The sequence below is a fragment of the Cherax quadricarinatus genome, chromosome 78, assembly GCF_038502225.1.
Source record: "Cherax quadricarinatus isolate ZL_2023a chromosome 78, ASM3850222v1, whole genome shotgun sequence".
Classification (NCBI taxonomy): domain Eukaryota; kingdom Metazoa; phylum Arthropoda; class Malacostraca; order Decapoda; family Parastacidae; genus Cherax; species Cherax quadricarinatus.
In genome coordinates this window covers 7625977-7645357 of record NC_091369.1, presented here as the reverse complement: position 1 = coordinate 7645357, position 19381 = coordinate 7625977, and the positions used below count along the sequence as shown (strand labels likewise).

The following is a 19381-nucleotide window of genomic DNA, read 5'->3' as shown; positions in this document are numbered from 1 at the left end:
AGCTCCACCCAATCTTCAATACCTCTCTATGTAATGTCAGTTTTTATTAATTTGGGCATCTTTATCATGCTTCTGCGTTATTTATGTTTTACCACATATTCTTCTGGAATAAATATGATAGGTATATAACCTTTATTGATAGTAATAGTATAATTATACAATATTTTATAGTGCTGTGAGGCACACACCTCCATGTGTCATGGTGAATCCTGTGATGCTGCTGGCTTCTCCCTCTACTATAGCTCCACCCACTTTGTAACGATGCCATTTGGTGAATTAAATACGTATATTTATTTTTTTTATTAACACATCGGCCGTTTCCCACCAAGGCAGGGAGGCCTGAAAAAGAAAAACTTAAATCATCATTCACTCCATCACTGTCTTGCCAGAGGCTCACGTACACTACAGTTATAAGCAAGATTAACACCCCCTCCCCTTCAGAGTACAGACACTGTTCCTCCCATCTCCAGGACTCAAGTCTGGCTTGCCCATTTTCCTGAATCCCTCTATAAATGTTACCTTGCTCACACTGCAACACCACATCAAGTCCTAAAAATCATTTGTCTCTATTCGCTCTTATCTAACACACTCACGCATGCTTGCTGGAAGTTCAAGCCCCTCACACACAAAACCTCCTTTACCCCCTCTCTCCAACCTTTCCTGGGCCAACCCCTACCCCACCTTCCCTCCACTATAGATTTATACACTCTCGAAGTCATTCTATTTTGTTCCTTCCTCTCTGCATGTCCGAACCACCTCAGCAATCCCTCCTCGGCCCTCTGAATAATAGTTTTGGTAATCCCACACCTCCTAATTTTCAAATTACGAATTCTCTGCATTATATTTACACCACACATTGCTCTCAGACATGACATCTCCACTGCCTCCAGCCTTTTCTTTGTTGCAACATTCACCACCCATGTTTCACACCCATATAAGAGCGTTGGTATAACTGTACTCTCACACATTCCCCTCTTACTGGTAAATATTTTTCCTCATACTCCTTCTTTATTATGTTGTCATTATGAGATTACAACTAAAGTTTAAATTGTAGTATGTACATAAATTATTTTCAATATTTCATGTAAAAAACTACATTCACTATGTAAACAAAGCGACTTTCAGTTTGATAAATTAGACACATGTGCAACTCTTGGGTATCTTTCTTCACTTGCCTAATTCTTGGGCACGACCTACTTCCACATTGAACAAATGTGACACGACCTATGACTGCTGCACCTCTCCTGCCATATGGTTTATAAGCTGCTTCTCTGCTGATATGCCGTATTCTATTCAAGATTGATGGACTGAACACATCAACTCAAGGTTGAGGGACTGATTACCTCATTCTCCTCCTGTTCTTCAAGTTTCTCCTACGTATGGACTGATGAAGCCACTGTGTGGCGAAACGTTTCCTCAATAAAGATACCCAAGAGTTGCACATGTGTCTAATTTATCAACATGTCGGTTCTCTGAACCATTCATCTACAAAGACTTTCAGTTTCTAAACTACATCCTCTCCTCACTTAATGATGGAGTTCCATTCGTAAAACCACGTTGGTAAACGCATTCATCACGAAGTGAGGAGCATACTATAATGGTAGTGGATTTGTGTCAGTCATCTTTAATATTGTTTTAATGTTATCTTTGCACCATTTATAACATTTCTGATATATTTTTAAATGCTTATACAGCAGTGTACTGTGTATTCTAATAAACAGACTAGAGGAAATCAGCACTAATATACATTATTTAGTTATGCATACTGGTTGGAGAGCCTCTTGTAAGTCCGAGTCTTCAGTAAACATGTACGTTGCTAAGTGAGGAGAGGCTGTATAAAGAAATGTGAACCTTAGGACTAGAAAAGTTATCTGTACTTTTAATCAATTTTCTGGCTAAATTTTGTTTTATGAAAATAATCAACATATATTTTTAAAACTTTGGGTAAGGTCAATTAAACAGGTATATTAAATTTGTACTTCTCTCACACCAAACTATTTTATTTACAGATTTTGAATGATATGCCTCTACCTCTCAACATTTGCTTCAAGAAGAGTATTATAGAGATGCTTAGTTCATCAATGGGAGAGCTGCACACTAGAGTGGTGTCACCTGTCAACCCCTTTGAGGCTCATGTTCCCATGGTCACCCTGCAGCCAGACCAAGTTTTCACAGTACCTCTTACTGTTGCTTATCACTCCCCTCTACATATCCAACCTGCTGCTGCAGAGTGAGTTGAATGTGTGGCTCAGTGCTTGGCTATGCAGGTGCTCCTCGACGTACGATGGGGTTACGTTCCGACGAACCCATCGTAAGTCAAAAATATTGAAAGTTGAACATGAATCCGATATGTTAAATAAATAAATATACATGTATAACTAATCTCACTGAATAAGTAAATAAACAGATAATTACTGTAACTAACTAAATACTAATATTGAAAAGTAAATAAATTAATACAAGTTACTGCCATCATGCTGGGCAATTAAGTTTCACCTCCAAAGTACACCTACCATCCAACTTACGACCTGCTCGACTTACGACCACTCGACTTACGACCGTGTTTTTTATGGCAAATATCTGGGAAATAAACAACTATTTGTGTTGTACACAGTGTTTATCCTAAACCTTACAGTATAAAATACAGTACTAACAACATAAAAAGTAAAGTAAAACATGAAATACCAAAATAAAACAATAAAATAAAGGCATTACAAAAATGTTTTGTTGATATTCAGTAGTAAAGTTCGACTTACGACCATTTCGACTTACGACCGGTTTCTCGGAACCGAACTCGGTCGTAAGTCGGATGGTAGGTGTAATTGCATTTGCACCATCATAATGCTAAATATAAAGTCAAACCATTGTAAGTCGAGGAGCCCTTGTACATGAAGGCCCTACTTGAACTATTATGCTGTAATGCGAGACAACAAATATTGTATTAGCTTTTCAGTAATAATGTAGTAATTATTTTAATAATTAAACACACCTTATTTCAGCTATGGCATTAGTGAAATCGGAGTGTGGTGGAAGGATGTGCTTTCATCTACTTGTTCTTATCTACTCACCTGTAAACCCAAGTCAGAGCACGACCCTGACATTGCTGCAGCTGTATGTAACTTTATGGCTTTTGTGAATTACATTATACCATTCTCTCTCTCTTTTCACTCAAAATTATAATTGGTTGTTTCTCTATATGGTAATGCTTAATTAGTGCTTAATTAGGAGGGTTCATCCTTCAAACACTCCAAGTTACACACATCCACACTTGCAAAACTGTGTTTTACAACCCCTGAGCTCTATTCCAAATGTGTGTAACATACATCCTCTGTATTGTTATTTGCTACACAAACTAAATTTTAAGTTAAAAAATTAGGACCACAGCTCATCTATAAATTAAGGACATCCTGTACCTTTGCCTCAGCTCATGCAAATGTAATCAAGAAATAACTTAATTTTTCTTCATTGTTACTGATTATAAATTTGTGTTTTAGGTGACAATTCAAGAAAGCATGAAATTAAGTAGCCTTCAGTGGGAAGGACTGAGTGGAGTTCTTCCAAATTACACACTGCGACTGTCACCACCTCTTACCATATACAATCATCTTCCATGCACTCTGGTTGTGACACATCCAGTACTTGCTCAGCCTCTCACTCTTGATCCTGGGGCTCTAACCTCTCTCTATAAAGTCAATCTGCAGGAGAAGCTGTGCCTAGAAGTTCAGGTGAGTGACCAATTCTTAGTCACATAACATTATATATTTGTTAATGATGTGTGCAGTTTGTTTTCCATCAACATTTGCTTTTTTTCTAGTTTATCATGAATGATTACATGAATGTTTTATGTAAATAAAGTTGAAGGTACAATCAGAAGCTGGTAATTCACAAATTTAGAGTAAGTAAAAGAAAGAAGCTACCAAAAAAAAGTAGCAAATTTAGAGTAAAAGAAAGAAGCTATTAAAAAGGTGGTAGATTTAGAGTAAAAGAAAGAAGCTACCAAAAAAAAAAAAGGTAGCAAAGTTAGAGTAAAAGTTAGAAGCTACTAAATAGGTGGTAGATTTAGAGAAAAAGAAAGAAGCTACCAAAAAAAAAAAAAAGGTAGCAAATTTAGAGTAAAAGTTAGAAGCTACTAAATAGGTGGTAGATTTAGAGAAAAAGAAAGAAGCTACCTAAAAAAATAGCAAATTAAGAGTAAGAGAAAAAAGCTTCCAAAAAAGGTAGCAAATTTAGAGTAAAAGAAAGAAAGAAGCTACCAAAAAAGGCGGCAGGTGGCTATAAATTCTTCTAAGAAAAAGCTTTTGAGTGAGATAAATGTGAGTCTGGAAAGTTAATGCTAAAGGTAATTTTTTCACTTAATGAGATGTATTGAGAATACAGTTATTAGGTCTCATCTCAAAGGTTTGAAAATTTTTTTTACATCAATTCTAGAAGAATCAGATAAGTAAAATATTTATTTAATAACACTGTAATGTAAATTGAAGTAGTGATCACTTTCAGTGTGGTCAGAATATATTTTTGTTAATTCTTTTCTAATTTTATTTCAGGTGTGTAATTATTTAGGCAGTGATTGGAATGGTACTCTTGAAATAGGAGCAGAGAAAGGTGATCACCATCGAACACTTTCTCTAAGTCACGGTGATGGCAATGCTCGTAAAAAACTTGATTTGGCACTTTACTGTGTCAGAGAAGGATCAACTTCTATTTATGTATATTCTCCTTACTGGATTGTTAACAAGACTGGACTTCCATTACACATTAGAGTAAGTACAGTCTTAGTATTTTCTTGTAATACAAGCACAAGTTTATTACAACATGATTCATTGTGAAAAACTGTGATGAACATTTGTCAGTGATTAATAATAACCCACATGGAGACATGGGATCCTCAGAAGGGGTCAGAATATACAGATCAATCAATCTCTTGAGTTTCTCTCTCCCTATGGGTTATTATTGATCATGATACATTGTTTATATAGAAATGGATGATATTGGAGTGCATGTTGAAAGTCCATAGTTATGTGGAGCTTTTCGAGCAAGGTTAAGCCTAACTAAATATACAGCATATATTTACAGTACTCGCCTATGTGCATTCACCCATATGTGGTTCTAGTCCTAGCTAATGGCCCCACCTTTCACCTTGCCACTTGCCAGATTTACTCCCTCTTAGCCTCAAGGGAACTATTATACAAACTCTTAACGTTTTAACTGTGTCCAGTGTTCCAATATGCAGGTGATGACTGCGTGTCTGATGTACCAGTACACAGGTGACAACTGTGTGTAATGTACCAGTACGCAGGTGACAGCTGTGTCTAATGTACCAGTACACAGGTGATGTCTGTGTGTCTGATGTTCCAGTATGTAGGTGATGACTGTGTGTTTGATGTACCAGTATGCAGGTGACAACTGTGTGTCTGATGTACCAGTACACAGGTGATGTCTTTGTGTCTGTTGTATCAGTACACAGGTGATGACTATGTGTCTGATGTACCAGTACACAGGTGATGTCTGTGTGTCTGATGTATCAGTACGCAGGCAATGACTGTGTGTCTGATGTACCAGTACGCAGATGATGACTGTGTGTCTGATGTACTGGTATGCAGGTGACAACTGTGTGTCTAATGTACCAGTATGCAGATGACAACTGTGTGTCTGATGTACCAGTATGCAGGTGATGTCTGTGTGTCTGATGTACCAATATGAAGGTGATGACTGTGTCTGATGTACCAGTACACAGGTGACAACTGTTTGTCTGATGTTCCAGTACACAGGTGATGACTATGTCTGATGTACCAGTTTGCAGGTGACAACTGTGTGTCTGATGTACCAATACACAGGTGATAACTGTGTGATATACTAGTATGCACAATTTTTGATGCCTTTAAATACCTTTTACCTCAGCTCAGTTGTTTGGGTTTCCTACAACCTCTTCATGTCTTTAAAAAAAATTGAAGATTGGCAGGTCCAAGCAGTGAATCATGGAGCAACACTAGCTCTACCTAGCTAGTTAGCTAGAGCTATCCTGCCAATCCAAATACTGTACGTCTTTTTGTTTTTTTGCCTTGCTTTTTCTTGTTAAGGAGGATACATGGCTTGATTAACAAATGGTTATATATATATATATTTGACTGTTTGAATGGACAACGTTATCAAGCAGTAAACAAATAACTTGCACACATGAGAAACAAAGTTATGACAATGTTTTGGTCTGACTTGGACCATTAATGGTACTGTGCCATTTTTATTCATTATCAAGCAAAAGAGTAAGATTTTAAATTCATGCATTTAGATATAATAATTTTTTTATGTATTTCAGGGATCAAGATCAAAGAATATATATGATCTGAATGGGTCTGAAGATATAATCTTATTTCGGTACAAGAGAAATTATCCATATAAACTTAAGGTAAGAGTCATCTGTGGCTTGCTGGAATAATTGCTTTTAGCTATAGCAATACAAGAGGGCCCCACTTTACAGTGTTTCACTAATACAGTGGTTTTCAAATATACCCAATCTTCATTTATTCAAACTTCCTACAATAAATATATTCTCCACTCTCTATAAACAAAGGATGAAAATATTTTAAGGTAAGTAATATGTGTACTTATATTATTATATTACATGTATTATTAACACACTGGCCAATTCCCACCAAGGCAGGGTGGCCCGAAAAAGAAAAACTTTCACCATCATTCACTCCATCACTGTCTTGCCAGAAGGGTGCTTTACACTACAGTTTTTAAACTGCAACATTAACACCCGTCCTTCAGAGTGCAGGCACTGTACTTCCCATCTCCAGGACTCAAGTCCGGCCTGCCAGTTTCCCTGAATCCCTTCATAAATGTTACTTTGCTCACACTCCAATAGCACGTCAAGTATTAAAAATCATTTGTCTCCATTCACTCCTATCAAACACGCTCACGCATGCCTGCTGGAAGTCCAAGCCCCTCGCACACAAAACCTCCTTTACCCCTCCCTCCAACCTTTCCTAGGCCGACCCCTACCCCGCCTTCCTTCCACTACAGACTGATACACTCTTGAAGTCATTCTGTTTCGCTCCATTCTCTCTACATGTCCGAACCACCTCAACAACCCTTCCTCAGCCCTCTGGACAACAGTTTTGGTAATCCCGCACCTCCTCCTAACTTCCAAACTACGAATTCTCTGCATTATATTCACACCACACATTGCCCTCAGACATGACATCTCCACTACTTCCAGCCTTCTCCTCACTGCAACATTCATCACCCATGCTTCACACCCATATAAGAGCGTTGGTAAAACTATACTCTCATACATTCCCCTTTTTGCCTCCAAGGACAAAGTTCTTTGCCTCCACAGATTCCTAAGTGCACCGCTCACCCTTTTCCCCTCATCAATTCTATGATTCACCTCATCTTTCATAGACCCATCCGCTGACACGTCCACTCCCAAATATCTGAATACTATATATGCATTTTTTAGGCCTTAGTATAGTGCTCACGTTTGATAGTGTAAACGTGTTATCAGGCTTTTATATGCATTTGAAAGTGAAAAAAAGGCTGCTTCACTTTACAGCAATTTTTTGCTTTACAGCAGTATGCCAGAACCTAACCTGCTGTATAAGTGGGGCCTACCTGTATCATGAAATAATGATATGAAATGACAGGTTAACACCTACAGTTTTGCAGTGGTAGATTATTGTTTTTATTATATTCATGGGGAATTGCTAAATTTGTAGAAATCATACAGAGCCTAGGGAATAAATGAGATTTGATTCAAGGAAGAGAAGGATAACTCTAATACCTTGGATCAAGTGCCTTTCATTGGCATCAAGGCAGCCCACTTACACTGCTTTAAGGCTTATAGTAGTAAGTGGTTATTCTTCTGAATTCAACATACCAGCCGTATCCCACCGAGGTGGGGTGGCTCAAAAGGAAAAACGAAAATTTCTCCTTTGAAATTTAGTAATATATACAGGAGAAGGGGTTACTAGCCCCTTGCTCCCAGCATTTTAGTCGCCTCTTATGACTCGCATGGCTTACGGAGGAAGAATTCTGTTCCACTTCCCCATGGAGAAGTAAGTGGTTATTGTACCTAAATAATAATTGTACAGTATTATGGCTTATAGAGCACTTGAAATTATTTTCAAGAGTATACACGTAGTTGGACGTACTCACTAAAACCTTTTCTTTTCTTATACATTGATCTTGGTTTATGTTTCAAACATGCTGTGCAATTATACATGCAATTAGATTATAATTTTACTGACAGTTCATGATATTGTACATGAAAATTTGTTATAATTCTTATAATTGAAAATTTACTTGTTTAACTTGCCTGTATTTTAATTTTTATAGGTATGTATTACAGTACAGTATTAGTAAAGCTCTTAACATTTTATTTAAATTTTAATAATATTTTTAAGAGTGCTTTCCATGGAACACAAAGATTAAGTAACAATTTGTTTTTAGATAAGAGTTCTTGAGAGTGATTGGTCTCGTCGGTGGAGCTGCGAAGCTGTCGGCTCCTGTGGTGTTGTTGTTTGTACTGATAGTGTACGTGGCAGAAAGTATAGAATTTTGGCTAAGGTTAAGCAGTCAACCTTAACAGCACAAGCCCCAATTGAGGGAGTTCAAGGTGGGTTCTTTTTCTGTATGTATAAAACCACTCAAATTGTCATTGTTTGATTAATCTTAAGTTAGTCATAAGTTTGCCCGAAATACTTTGCATATTAAGGGGCTTTCTGCATGCACTCCTAAATGTCATTCACCTTTGTACAAATATTGTATCATACTGAAATAAAGTATCTCATACACAAATAACCCACACAGGAGAGAGGAGCTTATGATGACATTTCAGTCCAATTTGGACCATTTACAAAGTTCTCTTTCCTCTCTCCTATGTGCGGGTTATTTGTGTATTGTTCCAGTCACAGCATTGTGCCATTTGTTCTTTAAAGTATTTTATTTTTATTATCACACTGGCCGATTCCCACCAAGGCAGGGTGGCCCGAAAAAGAAAAACTTTCACCATCATTCACTCCAAAGTATCTCGTCTTATCTTATCTTGTTGTATTAGCACTGAAATCTTCATTAGCTCTATATTTAATATGTTGGAGTGTAAGCAAAGTAACATTTATAAAGGGATTTTGGGGAAACCAGTTAGCAAGACTTGAGTCCTGATGGTGAAAAGTACAGTGCCTGCTCTCTGAAGGAGGGGTGTAGATATGTTGCAGGTGTTTAACTGTAGTGTCAGCATACCTCTGGTAAGACAGTGATGGAGTGAGTCATGATAAATGTGTTTCTTCTTTTTTGGGTCACAGTGCCTTGGTGGGAAATGGCCAGTGTGTCAGTAAAAAAAAGTTAGGTAAAAGGACATATGTGCAACTTATGTGACATTTTATTGCGGCAATGTTTCACTTTCCAGGAACTTTGACAAGCTTGACAAACTGTCTCTAGTTCTCCAGTAGTATTGAAGCACTAGGATAAATGTGCTCAAAATACACTGCATGCTAGTGGCTTTTATTTATGATTAACAATATTTTATTACATGTAAACTACATTAATTATATACTGCAGAAAAGAAATAAAGTACATGTATGTGTATTTGTATTTAAAGTTCCTGCAGAGCAAAACGTTGCCACAATAAAATGTTGCAGTAGTTGCACATTTGTCCTTTAACTTAACATATTGTCAGTAATTCTACCAACATTATAATAATAATAATAATAATAGGCTGTAATATAAAAAACACCAAAAAATGCTAAGAAACATGAAATAGTTTACAGCTAAGTTCTTGCAGGTCATGTTTGTTTGGTCAAGTGCTGAGCAAACGGTCAATTACTCAGCAATTTGTTTACCGAAGAAAAACGTTCCAATACCGAATTATTTGAGTACATAGCTGTTCAAGTACCGAGGTTCCACTGTATTTTAAATCATTTTTAGACAGTGTGTAATAAGCATTTCTTTTTTAAGTGCATATATAAAAAATAAACTACATTTGTTCCATTTAAACACTCTCAGAATGTCTAGGTACAGTAACTATAATAATTTACTACTTGAGTGTCATAAACCCATATTTCTTCAGGACCAAACCGGGGCAAACTTCACTTAACAAAGATGGTAACCCTGATGCCATACTTCTTAATACGTAACCTTACTGCCCGACCACTTAAGTTTATGCAAGAGAATGACAAAGTGGAGCTCTGGTACGACATTCATCCTCAGCAGGTAAAGAATTTACATTTTTTATTTTGTTTTGTTAGAGGATCTACCACGAGAAAAGATGAGAATAATGAGTTGGAATTTTTAAGTCTGGTGGATTATTTGATTTGTTATGTCATTGTACTTGTGGCAAAACACTTAGTGATGGTGAGTGGATATTTTCATCCTTGGGTTGCCTAGCCTTGGTGGAAAATGGCTGATGTTAAAAAAAATTACTGTGAAATATATGGTAGAAAATTTTAACATCTGAGATTAATTTATATACAACATTTTTCTGTGGAAATTTTAATATTGTTACCTTTAATTGTGATCAGATATTGCAATTGGGTTTGATTATTTATGCTTCATATTGGGGGCAGTGATTGGAGTTTTATTCTTGAGAATAATTTATACAAAAATTTATGCAATTTCAGTGCTAATATACAATCTTGTACTGGTATTGTTATTTCATCAGTAATTTTTCTCCATAGTGTATGGCATTTTGGCCTGACAGTGAAAACATGCACATGGTTGTACGTTACCGTGACCAGCAAGTGAGATCCCAACATTTTCACTTCAATTCCAACCACTCGACAGTTGTTCGGATGGAAAAGGGGGTAAGCTTACATTGTCATCGTTTTAGTCACTCTCTACTTATTCTTAAATACTTTTCAAGGCACCTTCACATTCATTGGTATCTGTTGTATTTCATGCTCTGTTTCTTTCCCCTGTTACATGAATCTTTGACAAAATAAATAAATACTTGCAGGAAAATAGTTTCGTATCTAAAGTTACCTCGGGGTTTCAACTTTTTGCATTAAATTATTAAATTTCTAAAGAAAATTATGTTAAGAGCAATTACTGTATGTTTGTATTTTCAATATTATAATGCTATCATAATAGTAAGTACAGTATCATTTTTATATATCTCTAACACCAGAAACATAACAAAGTTTTGCATGCTATGGATCTGTGTATATTAGTAAAGCTACTACAGTAATATAATTTAATATCTTTAATATTTCTTGATGACAGAGAGCACTGAATGTGAGTGTGTCTGGTGTGGGGTCGGATCACCCAGTGACAATCACCTTTGACAAATATCAAGCAGGTGATGCACCAGTTAGAGTTGAGAACTGGTGTGACGATGTGCATCTTCGTATTCACCAAAAAGGCTCAAACCAAGTAAGATCATGCTAATATCTTGGGGCAAAATACAGTGTAGTACTTTTGTCTGTCATAGTTCATAAGGCATTTTTTCCTTATGTTTTACTCTGTAATTGGGCTCCAGATACATTAACCCTTTGACTGTTTCAGTCGTTTATATACGTCTTACGAGCCAGTATTTTTGATGTATTTACTGTATACTCCAAAATTCTAGCGGCTTCAAATCAAGTGGGAGAAAACTGGCAGGCCCATATGTGAGAGGAGGAGTCTGTGTGATCAGTGTGCGCAGTATAAAAAAAAATCCTGCAGCACGCGGTGCATAATGAGAAAAAAATCTGACCATGTATTTGGATTAAAACACTGACTTTGAGGTGTATTTTCGTGTAGTATCTATGGTTGTAATCTCATTTTCTTGGTCTCATTTGATAGAATGGAAGACATATTACAGAAATAGAGATGATTTTGATTGGTTTCATGATGAAAGGGACCTTGAAAATGAGCTCAAAATAGCAGAAATGTTAAATTTTTGCTGATGTTCAAGAGTAAACAAATGATGTCATTGTCCAGTAAGTGTCCAATTAACCATTCTGATATGCAGTCATGAATGGGTTGACATTACTTATATAATTATTACAATAATGCAGTAGTCTGCATAACAGTAAATCTTCTATTTTTTGTGTGAATAAAAATTCAAAATAGAAAGCATGAGTAATATAAGAGAGCCCTGGAGACATGACTGATGAGCAGAGAAAATTTTATTTTAGTGCCAAGAATGTCTGTATTGTTCATTCTGTACCCTATTTTGAAATTGGCATCTTTTTTAATTTGTGTGAAATTGGCCATATTGCCAATTTCTGACCATTTTATTGGGTAGTTGAAATTGGTAAATGGGTGGTTTCTTGTACTCAATCGATAGAACAAATGGAGTTGGAAAGAAATAGCTATGAGTTTGGTCGACTGGAACAATGGAATTGGCCGAAAATAGGGCTCAAAATGAGCGAAATCACTGATGCGTAAACATCGCCAAGATCACTAACTTCACGGGAGCATAATTCTGTAAGTTTTCCATCAAATTTTGTACTTGTGGTGTCATTAACATCATGAAAAAATTCTCTATCATTTCATAGAATTTTTTTTTTTTTTCTTTTTTTTTTCAAAAATTATAATTTTTTAATCCATGCCTGAAGGGTGTTTCAGCATCAATGCCCCCGTGGCCTGATTCATGACCAGGCCTCATGGTGGATCAGGGCCTGACCAACCAGACTTGCTGTTGGCCACATGCAAACCGACATATGAACCACAGCCTGGCTGGTTGGCTCTTATGTGTATTAAGCTTTTATAGGGTCTCAGGCCTGTGTGTTTTGTTGCAGTTTTCCTGTAAGTCTAGGGATCTGAATAAAGACATAATATATTGCCTAAAATTTTGGTTCGTGTTGTTTCTGATAGCTTCCTCTTGTTGTGTGATATTTGGTTTGAGGTAGAGAGCTGAAGTAGACCCCAGGCACAAATTTCAGTTGGAATTTGTTAAAAATTTTACCCAAATATAATTACCAGTAGATATAATGCATACTTAGAAATAAATCTGTACTAGATTCTTATAATTAGTCATATTTCAGTTATGTTAATTTTTTACGTAATTGTAAAATGATTCTAACAGCCAGAGGTTGGATGGAATCATGATCCTCCACTGTGAACATATGAACAACTGTCGTATCCCAACTAAGGTGAGAGTACCTTACAGAAATTCAGTACAAGGAAGGGTTAGCTAAGAGAGTGACTACATATATGCAAAATTCTGTTTTATCCTTTTCACAGATGGTAAGAATGGTGGTAAGATATAAGAACAGACTTTAAAAAGTTAAAAGAGTGCTGTTCAGTGGAACCTCGACACTCGAACTTAATTGGTTCCTGAAGGCCATTCGTGTGCTGATCTGTTCGAGTACAGAATTAATTTTTCCCAACCAATTTTCTTTTTGGTTGGCTGTTATCACAAACCCTCTTAGGCCCCATGGTGACTTATTTATACAAATAATATAAAAAAACACCAAAAAATGCGAAGAATTACGAAAAAGTTGACAGCGAAGTTCTAGCAGGTCGTGTTTATTTGGTCCAGTGCCGAGCAAACTGTCGACTACTGAGTGGTTTGTTTACCAAACAACGCGTTCGAATACCGAATTGTTCGAGTACGGAGCTGTTTGAGTACCAAGGTTCCACTATATATATTTCTTTGTACTTTCAGACACATCTCTTGGCACCACACCAATCACAACTGTATACTTGGGATGACCCAACATTGCCACATGAACTCCTCTGGAACATCTACAACAGAAAAAGTGAAGACCTGCCTGCTATCATCAGTAAGGTAATCAAGAACCTGTCTCTTGATATTTACTGATTCACATCTGAATTATAGTAAACATTGTTGTAACTGTTTGTATTAGATACCCAGTTTACAAACGAGTTGTGATCTTGGTGTTTCAACTTGAAACAAGTCTTTCGTAACCTTAACCCTGTTATCTTACGGAAAAGCATGTTACAAAGAACAATTTTTCCTACTCTTAACTGCGGATGGGAATTCATACAACAGTTAGTTTCGTGATACTGTATTTCATTATGCCTCTTGGACTTTGTTCTTAAGTGCAGATCATTGTAGCTTGGGTGTTCGTTTAATCAAGGGTCTCCCTGTAATGCTTTCATCTCAGCATAATGTTCACTCCACAGTTGACTCAGTGATAGAATAATGTTATACAAGAGAAGTTCATGAGTGCTACAATCTGTAGAAACTTTACAGTAGATCAAACACCTAGGACAAGACACCATGAACATAGCTCTGACCCTGTAGCTACCAATAGGTAATCACACATTTATTTCAGAAAAGACACTTCTTCCTCACTGAAACATTTGAAGACTGATTATATCTATACAAAAGCACTGGCATGACCGTACTCTGATAAAAAGACAATGACACACTTCTCTCTTAAACTATCAGCACTTTCATAACTTTTTACCCACTTTTTTTGTGATTTACCTTCTTTCCCTTTTGTCCCTCTTTTATTTTGTGATTTACATATAACTACAGATTTTTTTTTGTCTCATTGGCCATATCCTACCAAGGTACAGTAGGGTGATCACAAAAAATAAACACATTCACCATCATTCATTCAATTGAACTCTAGATATCTAAATAAATTCACTTATTCACTTTCCTTCAATTCTGACCTATGGAAAAGGAAAATTTATTTTTAGTTGTGGCTTTGAAACACTTTGAAATGTACTTGGGCATGTCACCTTATGATATTACAGTTTTCAATGATCACAACCCTGTATCAACAGTATGAAAGCCAAGAATGATAGAATTACAAAACAGTCTCTAGCTTGGGCAAGAGAGTTTGGGATTTTGTTGGCTAGATTTGTTCCTGTAATCAAGAAAAAATAATTTATTTACTGTCTTAGTGGTTTGGAGGGAAGACTTATTAGGTTTAGTTGGAACTATTGCTTTGGATTTGGTGAACTTATCTCCTTGTTTCTGCTTACTCTTATTACCTTTGGTCTTTATGTATTTATTTTCAATTTTTCTTTTGTAGTTTTCAACACCTTTTCTGCAATGCAAACTACTGACCAGCATATTAGACCTAATACTATACTTGAGTACAGGGAATATGTTAATCTGAAGGGCAATTCGTCATTCACAACTGTCTTACAGTATGGTACGCATCCATCAGAGATAGTCAAGGAGTCTAGTACTCATCTGTTATGGATAGTCAAGGAGTATAGTATACATCTGTCATGGATGGTCAAGGAGTATAGTATACATCTGTCATGGATGGTCAAGGAGTATAGTATACATCTGTCATGGATGGTCAAGGAATATAGTATACATCTGTCATGGATGGTCAAGGAGTATAGTATACATCTGTCATGGATGGTCAAGGAGTATAGTATACATCTGTCATGGATGGTCAAGGAGTATAGTATACATCTGTCATGGATGGTCAAGGAGTATAGTATACATCTGTCATGGATGGTCAAGGAGTATAGTATACATCTGTCATGGATGGTCAAGGAATATAGCATGCATCTGTCGTGGATAGTCAAGAAGTATAGTACCCATCTGTTATGAATAACCGAGGAGTATAGCATTCATTCGTCATAGTCAAGGAGTATAGTACTGCGTAGAATACGTATACTGAATGTTCCTCAAACATTTTGAAGAGTATTGTATGTAAATTATGCATTCTGTTATGAGCATAAAAGGTTTAGATGAGGAATTAGACTGCAAATTACTTATCAGTTTATCTATTTATACTCTAATGAATTATGTGCATTTACAATAGTAACTCTGAGTGCTGTAATTTTTTAAAAATCAGGATGATCATGGAAGTAAATGTGTAACTATTACATCGCTCAAACCTGCTATGGTGAGAACTAAATCTCAGTCCTGTATGGGGACTCCCAAGACAAGGCCAAAGAAACTCGGGCAGCGGCAAAGGTCTAAAACTACAGCATCAACCTCAACAGATTCAGATGACGAGACTGACAGTGCTGCTGATAAAGTACATAGTCAGTTCTTAATCCCAGACCACAGGTCCCAGGTAATTGTTTTTGTTACACAGGGTTTTACGAGGTTAGGTTAAGGTTCCTTAACTTTATTTACATATTGTAACATATGCATGCAAGCACTCTGAAGTAAATACATTTTTAAACAATATCCCTGAGTTGTAGTGAAATCTGTAGTAGTAAAATTGTATTATTTGTATTTGGTAAGGTCTTAGTCCCAGCTTACTTGAATATAACAATTTTTATTGTATTGCATTTGAAATATAATTGCTTTTATTTATATATTTTGAATAATTTTGGTTTATAAGTGAAATATTTCACCTTATATATTTAAAAAATGTTTTCATTTGTGTTCCAGCTGACAAAGACACGAAGAGATAAAATGCTAGTGCACTGGGTGAGTTACAAGCAGGGGAGTCAACGAGTATTACTCTTTACCCAGTCTGATCGCCTGGCTGCTACCACCCGACTTCCAACCGAGAGAGCCTCTGTTGAACTGTGCCTTGCTATGGAAAAGATTGGTTTATCTCTTGTAAGCTCTTATTTCATTCCTTATCTCAGTTAATGCATTTGGTTTATCAGCCATAGGACTTGTTATTATCTTCTGATTTTTCTATGGTGTGCTGAGATAATTTAAAATTATTACACAAATAATGTGGCACTTATAATCATAAAGTAGGTACTGTAATATGATATTTGCTCTAATTGGTAGGCATTTTTCTGTGGCCACACTCCCAAGCATTTCCCCAAGGCTCCTGACATAAAAATGCATTTCTCACGTACTAAAAATGCAGTATTCTGCAGTGGGGCCCAAAGGAAATATCTATAAAACTGTGCTTGTTCCCTTTACCCCTTGATCCTTTGAAGCAAGTGCATCTTTCATACATTTAACATGCATTATTCTCTCTCTCTCTTTCTCTATAATAATAATAATTAACTGTTGTATCTATGGGCCTCTAGCAAGATAGTAATAGTGTAAATGATGATGAACGTGTTTCTCTTTCAGGTCACCTTGCCTCGTTGAGAGACGGCCAGCATGTTAAAAAAAATAATAATAATTATATTTTATTTCTCTCTCTGCAGGTTAATGAAGGGCAGCGAGAAGTAGCATACATGAGCTTAATGCCAGGAGCAGCAAAATGGGAGTTAGAAGTAGATGGAGTGTGGAAAGTTCCTCCCAGTTTAGAGCTTATAGCCTGGCTAGAAGATCAGTATTTACATAACAGACATTCCAAGGTTAACCTTAAAAGCTCACTCCAGGTTAGTTAGTAATGTGTATTTTATCCTGTTTGACCTTTAATATTTATCATAGTGTGACTCACAAACTTAGATTTTGAGGCTATTGAATCATTTATAATTTTTATTTATTCTTTCAAAACATTCTAATTGTTTAAATATATAACAACCCTTAAAACTTTAGTTTATATATTTAAAAACATAATTTTAATACTCTATACCTAATTTCTGTTTTAGGTTTGATGCCATGCCTGTCATAACTAACATATCTAATACTTCAATGAATTTGGACCTCTCTCTCACTTTTAGCTCATTTTACACAGTTCTACCTTTCATTTTCTCCCAGGAGTTAATTCTTTCTGTAGCCATTGCCAGGTCCAACCTCACTCAGATTACCATTCAGTAACAAAATATGAATTGTAAATGACACCCCCCACTCCTTACAATTATCTTTGACCTGAGTAAAAGAATGAGAAGGTCCATAACATTCCCCAAGGGATTCCTACCAACATTCTGTATTCATGTCTGAGGTCAAGAAAGTAATAATTCATTTACATGCAAGGGTTAAGGAGGCACCTTCACAATTAATGCATTTTTTTTTTTTTTTTGTAGATCTTCAGTATTTTCATTTAGTGCTTCTATATATAATTAATCCTAGGTAGTAGGTTGGTAGACAGCAACCGCCCAGGGAGGTACTACCGTCCTGCCAAGTGAGTGTAAAACGAAAGCCTGTAATTGTTTTACATGATGGTAGGATTGCTGGTGTCCTTTTTTCTGTCTCATGAACATGCAAGTTTTCAGGTACGTCTTGCTACTTCTACTTACACTTAGGTCCCACTACACATACATGTACAAGCACATATATACACACCCCTCTGGGTTTTCTTCTATTTTCTTTCTAGTTCTTATTCTTGTTTATTTCCTCTTATCTCCATGGGGAAGTGGAACAGAATTCTTCCTCCGTAAGCCATGCGTGTTGTAAGAGGCGACTAAAATGCCGGGAGCAAGGGGCTAGTAACCTCTTCTCCTGTATATATTACTAAATGTAAAAGGAGAAACTTTCGTTTTTCCTTTTGGGCCACCCCGCCTCGGTGGGATACGGCCGGTGTGTTGAAAGAAAGAAGATATATAATTAATATTAAACATTTATGTGAGGCTGTCTTTAATTTCCTTTGTCCATTATTTAGGTAAAATAAGTATATAAATAGCCTTGTGTAGTTTAAGATTTGATATTGTAGTTCTTACAGCATGGTAACAGTTTTGTGTGCTGCTTAGCTATTAGTGCTTTGTACCTGGATACTCTTTCCGTTATGCATGTCCAGTAAGTGTTTTAATATTTTTAGAAGCTGTATATGTTTTTTTTAAAATGTTTTCTTATTTGCAAGTGATAATTACTGTAGTTTTACTATATATTTTTTCTTAATGCATTTTTATGTGCTTTTTATTTTTTCTAGATAAAAAAGAGAACAGTTCAGACAGAGGTGAGTTTTGTCAATCTTATGCATTCTGTATTCTCTTTCTCTCATTACCTTGGTGAACATATTAATTAATCTGTGAATTTTTAATTGTAACATCTATTAAGTACAGTGAGAAAATACCTCAGAAAACAAACAGAACAAGTACCTGAGCATTTTAGTGCATTAACACATTTTCTGAGGGACTAGAGAGACAAAAGAAATCACTTTATTTTTTTATACAGTTCAGGGAAACCGGTTATTTTCATATAGTAGGACTTGAGTCCTGGAAATGGGAAGTACAATGCCTGCACTTTAAAGGAGGGGTTTGGGATATTGGCAGTTTGGAGGGATATGTTGTGTATCTTTATACGTATATGCTTCTAAACTGTTGTATTCTGAGCACCTCTGCAAAAGCAGTGATAATGTGTGAGTGTGGTGAAAGTGTTGAATGATGATGAAAGTATTTTCTTTTTGGGGATTTTCTTTGTTTTTTTGGGTCACCCTGCCTCGGTGGGAGACGACCGACTTGTTGAAAAAAAAAAAAAAAAAAAAAAAAGTTCAGTTTTGCAGGCTAAGAGCTGTTTTCCTACCTCAGCTCATTTCAAAGCTCTAGTCTTATCTAAGGAATACTACCAACCCCCAGGATGCAGTCCACACCAGTTTTATATATTAAGAAAGAGGTGCTAAGTGTTGTGTTAAATAATAGTGAGAAAAGTAACCTTTATGAATCTTAATATATCACCTTTATCAAGGCTGAGGGACTGAGCACAGTGACCCTGTGG

At 36.3% G+C, this 19381-nt stretch overlaps 1 protein-coding gene across 1 annotated transcript in view; it reads left to right on the top strand.

The window, feature by feature from the left end:
* The window catches only part of LOC128701517 (intermembrane lipid transfer protein VPS13A-like), a 146394-nt gene that overhangs the window by 68390 nt on the left and 58623 nt on the right, over positions 1-19381 (top strand). The window contains exons 20-33 of the mRNA XM_070101533.1: positions 2010-2230; positions 3000-3111; positions 3495-3725; positions 4545-4760; positions 6314-6403; positions 8452-8617; positions 10067-10209; positions 10674-10799; positions 11218-11367; positions 13589-13711; positions 15717-15941; positions 16265-16438; positions 16990-17166; positions 18597-18623. Coding sequence (XP_069957634.1) covers positions 2010-2230; positions 3000-3111; positions 3495-3725; positions 4545-4760; positions 6314-6403; positions 8452-8617; positions 10067-10209; positions 10674-10799; positions 11218-11367; positions 13589-13711; positions 15717-15941; positions 16265-16438; positions 16990-17166; positions 18597-18623 — 2181 coding nt within the window. The remainder of the gene's footprint in view (positions 1-2009; positions 2231-2999; positions 3112-3494; positions 3726-4544; positions 4761-6313; positions 6404-8451; positions 8618-10066; positions 10210-10673; positions 10800-11217; positions 11368-13588; positions 13712-15716; positions 15942-16264; positions 16439-16989; positions 17167-18596; positions 18624-19381) is intronic.